At 43.2% G+C, this 15,449-nt stretch overlaps 1 protein-coding gene across 4 annotated transcripts in view; it reads right to left on the bottom strand.

Annotated features, from left to right (window-relative positions):
• Positions 1–15,449, bottom strand: part of specc1l (sperm antigen with calponin homology and coiled-coil domains 1 like) — a 60,194-nt gene that overhangs the window by 33,172 nt on the left and 11,573 nt on the right. For 2 of the 4 annotated variants that reach the window (XM_033043415.1, XM_033043416.1), the window contains exons 4-8: positions 13,495–15,119; positions 9,823–10,030; positions 9,197–9,270; positions 7,318–7,520; positions 2,384–2,547 (exon numbers count right to left, since the gene is read on the bottom strand). In XM_033043415.1, coding sequence (XP_032899306.1) covers positions 2,384–2,547; positions 7,318–7,520; positions 9,197–9,270; positions 9,823–10,030; positions 13,495–15,119 — 2,274 coding nt within the window. The remainder of the gene's footprint in view (positions 1–2,383; positions 2,548–7,317; positions 7,521–9,196; positions 9,271–9,822; positions 10,031–13,494; positions 15,120–15,449) is intronic. The other 2 variants (XM_033043417.1, XM_033043418.1) reach the window with 1 other exon arrangement.

Raw genomic sequence — 15,449 nt, 5'->3', positions numbered from 1 at the left:
AAAAGTTATCTTTAGTCGAGAAAGTAACATCACGTTCCAGGTGGAGTGGTATTTTGCAAACTAGTTAACACAAAGTAAGATCAAATTAATTACAATAATCTGAGTAACCTCAAAAAGCTAAATATGGAACATTGAATGCAATCAATCCTGTGCCACAAAGATCTATGAAAATTGCGTCAGACAGCTCTGTTCCAGGAATCATTCTGATCAGCTTGGCAATATGTTGTGCTTATTGCTTTGAGAAATAATGTACATGGAAGCTTATTTTTAAGTACAAATGCTATTGTATTTAAGCTGCATGATAATAAACTTCATGAGTTACTCTCTTTGGCACAAATGAGGGCCTAATCTGTCTCACTTAAAATATCATGTGTTAATAAAAATAATTTAAAATGTAAAATATATATTTGAATTACTGTACTTAGAACTGAAATTAGATGGTGTGTTGCCTTGCAGTTACGTTTTGCTGATGGAATGACTAAGAGAAGTTGTGTGACACCAGTTTGTTAACTAAACTAATACCTCAGACAGGAAAACATGAAGTGAAAAGTTTAAAACTTGTAAAGGTAGTACAATTAAGATGACACTGACATCAATCAACCACTATGGGTAGAGTTTAACGATAAGAAAGGTGCAATCATTCTAATGAGATTATACCATAGCCTCCCGAGAGCCAGTGGGATAAAGAGGAACAGATACGTAGACAAATTACAGAAAAGTGTAAAAGCAAAAGGGTGTGACATAGTGGGTGACTTTAAATTTCTCAATATTGACTGGGACTTACTCAGTGCAAAAGGCTTAGAAGGGGCAGAGTTTGTGAGCTGCATCCAAGATGGTTTCCTGAAACAGTATGTGGATAGTCCAACTCAAGGGGGGACAATACTGAAACTTGTATTGGTCAGGTGCTGGTGTGTCAGTGGAAGAGCATTTTGGCAGCAATGACCACAATTCTATAAATTAATCAAAGGACCACTGGAAAATGATGCTGGAGAAGCAGTAATGGGGAATCAAGAAATGGCAGACAGATTGACTAAGATTTTTGCGGCAGACTTCACAGCGGAAGACGCCAGCAACACGTCAGAAATTCAAGAGAATAAGGGTGCAGAAGTGAGTGCAGTCGCTATTACTGAGGAGAAGGCGGTTGGGCAGCTGAAAGGTCTGAAGGTAGATAAGTCACCTGGACCAGATACACTACACCCCAGGGTTCTGAAAGAGGTAGCTTTAGAGATTGTGGAGGCATTAGTAGTGATCTTTCAGGAATCACTAGAGACAGAAATGGTTCCAGAGGACTGGAAAATTGCAAATGTAACTCCACTGTTTATGAAGGGAGCGAGGCAAAAGAAAATAAATTATAGACTATATTAGCCTGACGTCAAAGGTAATATTTAGAAGTTATTATTAAGGATGTTTCGATGTACTTGATAAAATAGGCTGAAGTCAGCATGGTTTTGTTAAGAGGAGACCTTGTTTGACTATTCTGTTGGATATTCAGATAGTCAGTGGATATTGTTGACTTGGATTTTCAGAAGGCCTTTGATAAGGTGCCACATATGAGGCTGCTAATCATGGTAATTAGAAGCAAGGTACTGGCATGGATACAAGATTAGCTGACTGACAGAAGGCAAAGAGTGGAAGTAAAGGGGGCCTTTTCTGGTTAGCTGCCAGTGACTACTGGTATTCTGCAGAGGTCCATGTTGGGTCAGCTATTTTTCATGTTATATGTGAATGATCTGGATGATGGAATCGATGGCTTTGTGGCCAAGTTCGTGGATGATACGAAGGTAGGTGGAAGGGCAGGTAGTGTTGAGGAAGCGTGGAGTCTGCAGAAGGACGAACGGGTTAGGAGAGTGGGCAAAGAAGGGGTAGATGGAATACAGCATAGCAAAGTGTATGGTAATGCACTTAGGTAGAAGGAATAATGGAATAGACTATTTTCTAAATGGAAAAAAGTTTCAGAAATCAGAGAGGATTCCCTAAAGGTTAATTTGCTGGTTAAATCAGCAGTAAGGAAGGCAAATACAATGTTAGCATTCATTTTGAGAGACACTGGTCAGTCCACATTTCGAATATTGTGAGCAGTTTTGGGCCCCATATCTGCGGAAGAATATGGTGGCATTGGAGACAGTCCAGAAGAGGTTTACGAGAATGATCCCGGGAGCAATTTTATTAAAAACACAGAGAGTGGTGGGTGCCTGCTACCCGTTGCCAAGGATGGCGATGGAAGCAGATATGATAATAACATTTAAGAAGTTTTTAGATCGGCTCATGGATATGCAGGGAAAGGAGGAATATGAATCACATACAGGCAAACAGATTTATTTAATGACAGGGCCTGTTCCTGTGCTGCGTGTTCTACATTTAAGTACAAGTAGAAAATTCCTACCTTGGGAAGCACTGTCGAAGGATTTAATTAGTGTTTTGACAGTTGGGGAGGGTTCAGAGGAAGTAGATGATCTGCGACTCAGACCCATTCCTTGTCTTAAAGCAGCAAGATCTCGCTCTACAGCATTCATGTAATTGTACATACGCCCCCGCTCTTCATCTTGCCTGAAGATTACATTTAATGATGCCGTTCAGTATACAAAACATCTTTCAGCTCATCAAACAGACATTTTACAACAAACTCTATTAAATTCAATCAGATAATAATTTTTATAAATCCTAAAACTTCATTGGGAAGAAGCAATCACATTTCATAAAGCTTTTATTATAACCAAATCCCACCTTCAACTTTTTCACCTTTTCTAACTCTCTCCAGAATCTTGAACTAATGTACACTGCATTTATCACAGCACGATCTCAGAATCCCTTGAATCTACATAACTGTTACCATGTCCTAAATGCCTCACATTTAAAATATACGAATACTATGTTATCTTGTTCTTTTGAATCAGAGATCAATTCCTCAGTTTGAACTTTGTTAATTCTTTTCAAAACAGTTATAAAGCACTTTGACACTTGAACAAAATCAATTTCCGCAAATTTAAATTTCTGGCACTCAGCCAATATATCAACATTCAGAACATAGAATCAAGGTTTGTTGGTTTCATAATCCAATGTATAATGTCCTTGAATACTTAAATGTTTCATCCATCCATTGAAATTCTTTGCCCACTTCCGGACTGATTTTTCATTTGCTGTTGCTCAGCGCAAGATACCACATTCTAGAATTGATTCTCAGTCATTGTAAATATTGTTGAATGCTAATTCCTTCAATTCGGTTACCCATGAATAAAATGATATAATGGATATCCTCCACACTAAGAAACTAATCAGTTGATCTTTCCTGAAATGTTTCTTCTGACCCATAATATCCTCAATTATTGTCTGTATTAAATCTATCTGCCAGATTACCCCATGCAGACATGGGTTGATTTGGTCCATGTGACGATTTTTGCCACTTTTAAAGATCTTTTTCTTATTATTGGGATTGGTTTATTATTGTCACATGCATTAGGATACAATGAAAAGCTTTGTTTACATGCCATCCAGTCAAATCATACTGTACATGAGTACAATCAAGCTGTGCACATGTACAACAGGTAGTACAAAGAAAAAAACACCATAGTACAGATTATAGTGTTTGTTACACATTAAAAGTGTTACAGTTAGCAAAAGAGCAGATAAAAATAGAGCAAGGTCTGCAATGAGATAGGTTGAAAGAGTTGGACTGCACCCTAGCTTATGGGAACACGGTTCAGTAGTCTGATAACAAGGAGGAAAAGGTGTCCTGAGTCTGGTGATACATGCATTTCAGCTTTTGTATCTTCTGCCTGACTGGAAATGGGTGAAGAGAAAATGACTGGGGTGAAAATAGTCCTAAATTACATTGGCTGCACTTCCAAAGCTGCATGAAGGGGAGGGGGTGGGGGGGGAGAGTGAGGTTGGTTTGTTGGATGGACTGGGCTACATACACAACCCACTGCAATTTCATGCAGTCTTGGACAGAACTGTTGGCAAACCGAGCTCTGATGCATCCGATTGGATTGAACGAATTGGTTGGTAAGAATCGTTGGAGTTGAAAGGAAGGATGTCACTAAGCTGGAAAGAGCGCAGGGAAGATTTACGAGAATGTTCCGAGGACTAGAGGAACTGAGCTCTAGGGAGACGTCGAACAGACTAGGACTTAATTCCTTGGAGTGCAGGATGCTAAAGGGTGATCTTATAGAGGTTTACGATCATGAGAGGAATAGATTGGAAAAATGCGCCGTCTTTTACCCAAAGTAGGAGAATCAAGAACCAGAGGACATAAGTTTAAGGTGAGAGGGGAAAGATATAATAGGAACCTGATGAGCAACCTTTTCACGCAGAGGGTGGTGGGTATATGGAATGAGCTGCCAGATGAGGTGGTTGAGACAGGTACTATAAGAACATTAAAATTAAAATTGGACAGCAGTGCTCAGGGACACCAGAAATCTCTCTGACTTCCCACATCGTGCAGGAGGAGCATACCACTGCCGTAGCTGCCATCTCCAGTACCCTTCACAAAGCAACCTCTCGAGCTAAAACCTTACCCTTACTCTCCACAAAGCAGCCTCTCGAGCCTCACAATTACCCTCCACAAAGCAGCCTCTCTCGTGCCAAACCTTCGCATTTCAACTCATGGCTGATCTCCGCAGGCTACTCCACGGTATTCATCATCCTGTTTATACATCGATTGGGATGCTAACTGCTTCCAGCTGCAAAAGTAAGTCTGCCCTTGATAAGTGTGTTGACGTTTAAAAGTCCCACTCCTCTGTTCCTGCTTTGCACATTTTTGCTTGTGTTTGTCTTGATTGTATTCATGTATAGTATTGTCTGATTTGATTGGATAGCATGCAAATGAAAGCTTTTCAATATACGTCACATATACAGTGAATGTGCACGTGACTGTACATCACATGTGACATGTCACAGTGCATGTGACAATAATAAACCATTAATAATATGTTTGATGAGGGAGCTAAGATCTTCTCGACAATGGAAGGCTCGAGGTCCCCGACCGCGGGAGGACAAAGGGAAGAGATTTTACTTATTTTTTCACCTTCCATCACAGTGAGGAATGTGGAGGAGTCACTGTGGTGGATGTTTATGTTAAATGTATTCTGTGGCTTTTTATTGGTATGAATGTATGAATGTATGGCAAATCAAATTCCTCGTATGCTGCAAAACATACTTGGCTAATAAAGTATGATTATGATGATAATTAATGGTTGTTAATATTAGTAATTATAGAAATTAAAATAATGGACATTAATAATAGATTAAACCAGGATTAAACCTAATTCTTTAGGGAACGGGGCTTCCCCTCTTCCATCATAGATAGGCCCTTCACTAGGGTCTCCTCGATATCCCGCAGCTCCGCTCTTGCTCCCCCTAGTTGCAACAGGGACAGACTCCCCCTTGTCCTCACCTTCCACCCCATCAGCCATCACATACAGCACAGGATCCCACCACTAGCCACACCTTCCCATCTCCACCCCATTCCACTTTCCGCAGAGACTGTTCCCTCCGCAACTCCCTGGTTAACTCATCCCTACCCACCCATACCATCCCCTCCCCAGGTTCTTTCACCTGCAACCGCAGGAGATGCAACACATGTCCCGATACCTCCCCCCTCGACTCCTTCCAAGGACCCCAACAGTATTTTCAGATGAGGTAGAGGTTCACTTGTACCTCCTCCATCATCTACGGTATCTGCTGTTCCAGGTGTGGACTCCTATATATCGGTGAGACCAAGCACAGGCTCGCCGATCGTTTTGCTGAACACTTCTGCTCAGTCCACCTAAACTTACATGATCTCCTGGTTGTTAAACACTTTAACTCTCCCTCCCATTCCCACACTGACCTCTCTGTCCTGGGCCTCCTCCAATGTCAGAGTGAGGCCCAGCGCAAATTGGAGGAACAACACCTCATATTTCACTTGGGCAGCTTACACTCCAGTGGTATGAACATTGACTTCTCTAACTTCAAGTAACCCTTGCCTTCCCTCCCTCTCTCTATCACTCCCCCTTCCCAGTTCTCAGAGTAGTCTGACTGTCCTCATCTACATTTTATCTGTTTGCTTTGTTGTTACCTTCTCCAAGCTACAAATGATCTATTCTACATTTTTCTTGATCTACATCCCGTGTCTCCTTATCACACCTTACACTTCCTTATCTCTGTATCTCCCTCTCCCCTGACTCAGTTGTAGACGGGTCTCGACCCGAAACGGCACCCATTCCTTCTATCCAGTAATGCTGCCTGTCCCGCAGAGTTACTCCAGCATCTTGTGTCCATCTTCAACCTAATTCTAAACCTGGGTGGTAATGAATGTTACCTACCACATACCACCCAATAAATATGACTATGTTTCCCTGCGTGCAGGTAAAGACTATGCCATTATCAAAAAAGTTGTAGAGAGCTGTAATTAGTTAACATCCCCACTTTACTCCTTATATTAGAGGGAAGATCACTGATGAGGCAGCTAAATAGTTGTCCTAGAACAGTACCCTGAGGAACAGCTTAGATGAATGGGCTTCAGGAGCTATATAACCTGTGGAGTTTTTCCAGTAATTCCTATTGACTAGGCTCTCTGATGGCACACCATGTCAAATGCTGCCTTGACATCTCTCCCCACTTTAAGGGGCTTCTGAAAATATAGACATACTTTCACACCTACCATGTTAGTAAATAAGCTTATAGAGTCATAAAAGTATACAGCACAGAAAAAGACTCTTTTATCCATCGAGTCCACAACAAATAACATCAAACATCAAATAACTGGTTTTGCTCTAATCCTACCTTCGTCCATGTTATTCCCCCTACATTTCCATCAACTCTTCCCCAGATTCAACCCTTTTATCTGCATATCAGGGGCAATTTATAGTGGCCAATTAATGCAATCACCCATCCATTATGATGATGAGGGAGAAAACTGGAGTACTCAGAGAGACCAATGCAGTCACAGGAACATCGTCAAACTGCGCACACACAGTACTATAAATCAGGATCAAACCTGGGTTGCTGGAGCTGTGAGGTAGCTCTTTTACTAGGTGCACCACTGTGCTGCACCAAATATTCTTCTCAAAATTTATATTACACTTCAATTATTATTTTTCCCAAATGTTCATCTCCCAGATTTTTCAAAACCATTTCAAGTGTCCCTACTTTGGTTGCTACATTCAATATCAAGATCATCCCCCCCCCCCTAATGCTTCACACTTTATACTGCTTTCTCTTTGGCTCTCCAATAATCCTTTCACAAGAATCATGTATCAATATAAATATTCAATTACACACAATAACACACTGCAATCACCAAGACTTGGATGCAGTTCCAGCTAATGTACAACGTACCAAATCACATCACAACATCCCACGTACTTGCGTGCCTTCACTTCCTCTAGTTCTTTGGTGAGCTTCTCACTCCTTTCGATTGACTCGTGCAGTCTGCGCCTTAGGTCACTAATCTCTTCTTGTGCTTCAGATTTAATGTCATTAGCGATGACAACAGCAGTCTGGAGGTCGGCTTGAAACTGCCTCCACTCTGCTGACTCCTCCTGTTTGAAAAAAATCTATTTTAACTAAAACCAAGTGCTACATTCATCTCTTTTCATAATAGCAGGATGATCTCATCACCCCAAATAACACAAATATTTGAGATGTGAACTGAAGAGTGGGTTGAGTGAACATGCGTAAGTAGGAACTGCAGATGCTGGTTTACACTGAAGAAACAGTCTATCAATCATATACAAACATACATAGGAACAACCAGTCTATTATATACATCCCAATACACGCTGATTATAAAATATAAATACAATTTTACTTTGTTCTCACTTACAGTAAGGGAGGGAAAGCAAGGGGGGGGGGTAGTAAGGGGAGGATGTAGTGAGGGCGAGGTAGTAAGGGGGGATGTAGTAAGGGGGGATGTAGTAAGGGGGGATGTAGTAAGGGGGGATGTAGTAAGGGGGGATGTAGTAAGGGGGGATGTAGTAAGGGGGGATGTAGTAAGGGGGGATGTAGTAAGGGGGGATGTAGTAAGGGGGGGTGTAGTAAGGGGGGTGTAGTCGGGGGGGTGTAGTCGGGGGGGTGTAGTAGGGGGGGTGGCAGTACGGGGAGGGGGCAGTAAGGGGGGGCAGTACGGGGGGGGGGCAGTACGGGGGGGGGGGTAGTAAGGGGGGGGGGGGTAGTACGGGGGGGGGTAGTACGGGGGGGGGTAGTACGGGGGGGGGGGGGTAGTACGGGGGGGTGGTAGTACGGGGGGGTTAGTAAGGGGGGGGGTAGTACGGGGGGGGTAGTAGGGGGGGGTGGTAGTACGGGGGGGGTAGTATGGGGGGGTAGTACGGGGGGGGGGGTTAGTACGGGGGGGGGGTAGTACGGGGGGGGGTGTAGTACGGGGGGGGTAGTAAGGGGGGGGGTAGTAGGGGGGGGTAGTAAGAGGGGGGGTAGTAAGAGGGTGGGTAATAAGAGGGGGGTAGTAAGAGGGGGGTAGTAAGAGGGTGGGTAATAAGAGGGGGGTAGTAAGAGGGGGGGTAGTAAGAGGGGGGGTAGTAAGAGGGGGGTAGTAAGAGGGGGTAGTAAGAGGGGGGTAGTAAGAGGGGGGTAGTAAGGGGGGGAGGAAATATGGGATGCGGGGGAGAAGGAAGGGGAGTTTTTGTAGGTTACCTAACATTGGAGAATTCAATGTTCATACCGTTGGGCTGCAGGCTACCCAAGCGGAATATGAGGTACTGTTCCTCCAGTTTGTGTGTGGCCTCACTCTGGCAATGGAGGAGGTCCAGGACATAAAGGTCAGTAGGGGAATGGGAATTACAGTGGTTAGCAACTAGGTGATCCGGTAGGCCTTGGTGGACTGAGCGCAAGTGTTCGGCCAACGATCCCTGAGTGTACGCTTGGTCTCTGTACATATGACAGTCCCGCCATCCCGGGAATTAACCTCGTGCACCTAAGCTGCACTCCCTCAATAGCAAGAATGTCCTTCCTCAAGTTTGGAGATCAAAACTGCACACAATACTCCAGGTGTAGTCTCACTAGGGCCCTGATGATGGGTTGAACATCCTGTTTCCATGCTGTATAACTCCATTATGTTTCACTGAGGGGGGGGGGGGGGGGGGGGGATGAAAGCTGGAAGTAACAGCAATCAAGTTTCTAGCAAACGGGTTTGGTATAAGAATTATAATACAATCTTCATTTTGAAAGAAAGCAATTCAAAATGCATTAAAAAGAAAGTTACCCTGAGTCTCCTGTTAAGTATTTTGGTCTCCCTATCCATGTCATACTTCATGTCGTGAAGCTTTTTCACCGAGTCTGTGGAGAGGAAGATTCACAGTAAGTATCAATTTATGAAATTTCCAATTGTTCCATCATTTAGCAACAGCATCCCAGATTTATAGTCAGTCCATAAAGCCCAAGACCTCAAGCACTGTGTTCACAAATCATTGAGAATTCTCAGAAATCACCGGAAAAATTGTTATGTCCAAAGATAAGTCCCAATGTTCATAATTCTCTCCGCAGCTCACACAGCGTGCTCACGAATCTCCAGAATACTTGGCAGTCACGTCTCAGAGCACACATTATGTTCATGCGCACATCTGCAATAACCAGCAAATGGGAGAGGGAGGGAGAGAGATGGGGTGGGGGGGGAGGAGAGAGATGGGGGGGGGCGGGGGAGAGGGTGGAGACAGAGAGTGGGGAGCCGGATTGTATGTGGGGGAGAGACAAAAAGGGAGATTGAGCAATCAAAGAAACAGCTTGAATTCAAGAGAGAGCAAATATAGTAAAATAGAGGGGATTTGTCAACCTTTGAATAAACAAATAGTATGGAGTTTTGTTGCGATTATTAGATTTTACTGTACTTACTTTCCAAGTCTGAAATTATGAGGTTGTCATGGAGTTTGACTGTCCGATGCTGTTCCACTTCGTCTTCAAGTTCAAAAATGGTCTCCTTCATGTCATTTACCTCAGTTTCCTTTTCTTCCAGGTCTGATCGCTGTTTTTCAACAGTCAGGCTAAGTTCATCTATCTGTTTTTTGGCTACTTCCTGGAAGATTCTGTATTCATCTTCAACCTAAAATAACAGTTTAGAAACTATCAACGACACCTCACAGGAATAAATCACAGCAAATGAATATTAGCTTTAAGGAAATTTTGGACTTAGATTGTTTTCTCTGGAACACTGGAGGGTGAAGGGAGACCTCACACAAGTATATAAAATTATGAACAGCATAGTCAGGGTAGACGGCCAGAAGCTTTTTCCCAGGATGGAAATGTTAAGGACTAGAGGGCATAGCTTTAAGGTGAAAGTTTAAGGGAGATCTTCAGGGCAAGTATTTTTACAAAGAAGGTGGTGGGTGGTGGAAACATGCTCTAGGGATGGTGGTGGAGGCAGATACAATAGTGGTATTTAAGAGGATTTAAGATCAACACATGGATATTCAGAGAATGGAAGGACATAGATAATGTGCAGGCAGATGAGATCAGTTTATCTTGGCATCATGTTTGGTTGTACTTTGTGGGCCAAACAGCCTGTTCTGCTCTATGCAGACGAGACTCAAAGATGGTCTCCCTGGTGCCAGGGTCCTGGGTATCTCGGAGCAACTGCAGAACATACCCAAGTGGGAGGGGAAGCACCCAGAAGTCTTTATGCATGTTGGCACAAAGGACAAAAGTAGGGAAAGGGGTGAAGTCCTGCAGAGTGAACATAGGCAGTTAGGTCAAAGATTAACAAGCCCTCAAAAGTAGTAATCTGTGGATAACATGCTAGTGAAGGCAGGAATCGGAGAAAATGTCTGATGATTTTGCCCCTCCCACCTTAAAGCTATGCCTTCTCCTCTTTGATATTACCACCATTACAAAAATAATGTGCAGCGAACGGAGGGATATGGATCACATGCATGCAGACAAGATGAGTTTAACATGTTCGGCAAGGACATATTGGCTAAGGGGCCTGTAGCTGTTCTGTACTGTACTATGTAAGTTCCTGCGAGTGTATAACTCTGAAGATCTATTCTGGGTCTAGCACAATGCTGCGATCACAAAGAAGAATAAGAATAAGGTTTAAGAATAAGGGTTAGGCTATTTCGAACGGAGATGAGGAAAATAAAATTCACCCAGAGTGTTGTGAATCTGTGGAATTCTCTGCCTCAGATGGCAGTGGAGGTCGATTCTCTGTATGCTTTCAAGAGAGAGTTAGATAGAGCTCTTTTATGGGGGAAGGCAGGAACGGGGTACTGATTGTGGATGATCAGCCACGATCACAGTGAATGTCGGTGCAGGCTCCTGGCCTACTCTTGCACCTATTGTCTAAAAGCTATACGAATCACCAATAGACACAGATGAGGTGCCAGGCTGCAAGAAAAAGCCTGGAAACTATAGATCAGTGAGCCTAGTTACTGGAGAGCATTCTGAGGGATGAGATACGTATGCATTTGGATAAACAGGGGCTAGATGATTAGGGATAGTCAGCATGGTTTTGTATGTGGGAGACCTTGCCTGACAAACCTGATTGAGTGGTGGACTGCGCTGGAAGGTTGGATCGCAAGGGATCCAGGGACTTCTAGCAGACAGGATAGAAAATTGGCCTCATGGGAGAAAGCAGATGGGGATGGTGGAAAGTTGTTTTGTGAACTGGAGGCCTATGTCTAGTGGTGTGCCTCAGGGATTGGTGCTGGGCTCATTGCTGTTTGTGGTTTATATCACCCATTTGGATGAGAATGTGTAAGGCATGATTAGTAAGTTTGTTACTGACACTATAATGGGTGGTATCGTTGATCGCGAAAACGGTTATCAAAAATTACAACAGGATCTTGATCAGGTGGGGAAGTGGGCTGAGGACTGGTTTATGGAGTTTAATGCTAATTAGTGCGAGGCGTCACATTACAAGATATCAAACCAGGGCAGGACCTTTACAGTGAATGGCAGGGTTCTTGGGACTGTTGTAGTGAACATAAATTTCATTGATTTTGGAGGGTAACCGGAATTGATTTTCTGAGACCAAAAACCATTTTAACACAGCGATGGAGCAAAGAAGAATCTGTTTACAGGAGCAGGTATACGATCACAGATTAAAGAGAGAGGGTTAAATGACAGAAGATGTTTTCAGGAATATCTGATGCATTTTCTGAAAGTGTAGGCAAGCTGATTCAATAACGATTCTGAGAAATATTTGCACAAATATTTGAAAGGAAAAGAAAATCTGCAGAGTTACGACAAAGTACCAGGAAAGTCATGGGCGGTCATGTTACAGTTATACAAGATGTTGGTGTTCAGTTCTGGGCACCATGTTATGGGAAAGATGTTGTTAAGCTGGAAACGGTGCAGAGAAGATTTACAAGGATGTTGCCTGGGCTCTAGGGCCTGAGCTATAGGGAAAAGGTTGAGCAGGCTGGGCATCTATTCCCTGGAGCGCAGGAGGATGAGGGGTGATCTTATAGAGGTGTACAAGATCATGGGAGGAATAGATCGGGTAGACAGAGTCTTTTGTTCAGAGCAGGGAAATCGAGCACCAGAGGAACAAGGTTGAAGGTGTGTGGGGAGTTGGGGTGGGGGGGGGAGATTTAATAGGAACCTGAGGGGTAACATTTTCACACAAAGGGTGGTAGGTGTATAGAACGAACCGCGGGGGTAGATTGTTGAGACAGGTACTATCGCAATGTTTAAGAAACATTTAGACAGGTACATGGATCAGACAAGTTTAGAGTCATATGGGCCATATCCCACGCAGGCTGGCGGGACTAGTGTAGAAGGGGCATGTTGGTTGGTGAGGGCAAATTGGGCCGAAGGGCCTGTTTCCACACTGTATGACTATAAGTGGGATCATTTTTAAAAAGCACTATAGGGAAGATTGAAAGGCTTAATCCTGTTGCTTAATCTATTGACATTAAACAAGCATTAAGCTCTGCTTCCAAGGACGTTTGTCTCTGGCTATAAAAGTAATCTTTGATTTAAAAACCAACACATCCCCCACAACTGGGCAGGAGCAGAGGCTGAAGTCCAGCCTCTGCGCTAACTAGCAGCAATCTTAGGACATCTATGATGACTCTTTCTGCTCTCTAATTCTCTTATGCAGACATTCGTGGGTTTTTCAGCAGTTGGGTTGGAAAGAAATGGTGTGGAAGGAATATTAAGTAGAAGTTGGATTCTTTCCATTATCACAGAACACAAGAACAGAAAACGTGAGATAGAAATATAAACTGTAACTGGGCTGCAATTCCGGACATAGGAGAGCTATGGATGCGTTAGAGAGGAGAAATGTCTAAATGTTTTGAGTTATGAAGTGAAATTTGCCTTAGCTGGGAGTAATGCACAACTCAAACATCAGGAAGCATTTCAAATAGGAATTGTTTATACAGACGGCTAACTGATAAAAAAAAAAAATTAGCGTCAACCCAAATATAAGCACTAACAAGTCTACAGACATGAATTTAAACACTTGGTGCCCATGGACATATTTCACGTAAGTAGAAAAGATTTAGACAAGCCCTGTTGTTTTCCTTAGAAGTGATCCTTGTGGACAACTTTAAACCATTATACCTTAGCTAATGTATCCTGTAGTCGATTAGCATCGTTACGAGTATGGGCCAGTTCCTCCTGGAGGTTGTTATACAAGGCCTCAATTTTCTCTTTGTCCAGTCGTGTAGCCTCCAACAGTTCCTGTAAATCTGACTTGTCACTTGCATTGTGAAAAGCATACAATTCGGCAACTTTCTGTTTCTCGTGTTCTAACATTGCCTTGAACCTGTTCAGCTCAATCTGATCATTTGCAACAGTTACTTTGTATTCTTCCAATGCACCAGCAAGCGCTGTTTTGGCCTTTTGCTCGGAATCCATGATCCGTTCCATTTGGTGGTTTCGTTCTTTCAGAGCACCTATCAATTCCTGTGCATCTTTGTTGTCTTGTTCTGCCATTTTTAGAGTGTTGCTTAAATGCTGCTGTACTCCAAGGAGCTGCTCACGTTCAAAACGTGCATTTTCAGCTAGATCCATGTAACGCTGCTCGAGTTCCATGTAGCGGCCACTTTTTACATCTTCGTCTAGAACGTAAGAAATATGGTGCTCATCCAGCAAAGAAAGGAAATACTCATTCTGCCTGCTGAAATGTTCCAGTTTATCACTTTGCTGGCATAAGGAGTCCATCAGAATGAGTTTTTCCTCCCCGAACCTCTCATTTTCAGAATTCAGCTCCTGTGAAATCTGTTGGAGGTCTGCAAGTTCCTGAAGGGTGGCCTGGAGCTCCTCCGCTGTGCTGTGTTGATTCTCTTCCATCTGGTGAATACGCTCTGTTAAACAGGCCACTGAGACTTCACTCACGTTCCCACTACTACCCTTCCTTGACCGCTCTCTGATTGGTGCGCCCTCAGATTCAGAAGACGACGAGGGAGCATCTAATGCATCATCACTAGAGGTTAGGGGCTGGTAGACCTCACTAGATTCACTGTCCAGATTGTCAAGAGAATTGCTGCGGTTGTCAGTTAAAGTGTTCTCATCCTGACTCAGGAGATCTTCCATAGAACCAATTGCTGATCCCTCTACTGAGGAAGTTAATGTGCCGCCATCACTTTGGCTGCCAGCAACTACCTCAGGACTTGAGGGCTGAAAGCCAAATAGCTTCTCTGCATTGTCTATCTTTTGCTCCAAAGAGAAACCAAGAGCATTGAGTCGATCTTTTAGCATTCGGTTCTCACTTTTCATCTGGTTCAGCTCATCCCGGAATGTACTGTTCTGCTCTTCCAACTGGAGCAGATTTGATTCAGTATCTCTGGACTGATGGGGTACAGCACCCTCTTTTGTCTCAGGCTTTTCCTCACCCTCGAGCAAATCATTGCTCAGTCCCAGTTGAACACGCATATCTCTCAGTTCGTTTCTCAGGTGCAGAATCTCCATGTCCTTATTTTTAGCTAAAGCAAGAAGATCTTTTACCTTTGCTTCGAGAGCAACTTTATCACTGATCTGGCCATCTGACTTGGATTTACTCATTCGAGTCTCAGATTCTGCTGCCATACGACCATGTGTGCGTTTAATAACATCGTTACCTCCCTGGCTGGAAGATGCCATTTTTTTAATTGTGCTCTGTCGTGACCGCTCACGAGTTTTATCTCTACTACAATTGATCTCTTTATTTCCTGGAGCTGGATTCCTTTTGGAAGTTGCACTCGAACCTGATGACAAAAATAAACAGAACTCTTAATCGTCCACAGCTAACATCTGAAAAGTTACATGTCAGACATTAATATTGTTCACTACTTAGCTATAATTTCATCACGAGAGATTGTGAAAACAATTCTAAATTGAAGTCACCAGTGTGATACTGTTGTACAGAATAAGAAATCTTGATTTGTGAGGTAGAGAAAGTAAACATGCAAATAGAATAACCAATTGGTAATAACTGTAAAGGGTTAATTGTTTTAGTTTAATTTAGAGATGCAGCGCGGAAATAGGCCCTTCCGCCCACCGGGTCCGTGCCAACCAGCGATCTCCGCACATTAACA

The sequence above is a fragment of the Amblyraja radiata genome, chromosome 25, assembly GCF_010909765.2.
Source record: "Amblyraja radiata isolate CabotCenter1 chromosome 25, sAmbRad1.1.pri, whole genome shotgun sequence".
NCBI classification, from domain to species: Eukaryota; Metazoa; Chordata; class Chondrichthyes; order Rajiformes; family Rajidae; genus Amblyraja; species Amblyraja radiata.
Note: the sequence above shows the minus strand (reverse complement) of the source record. Positions and strands in the feature narration are given on the sequence as shown.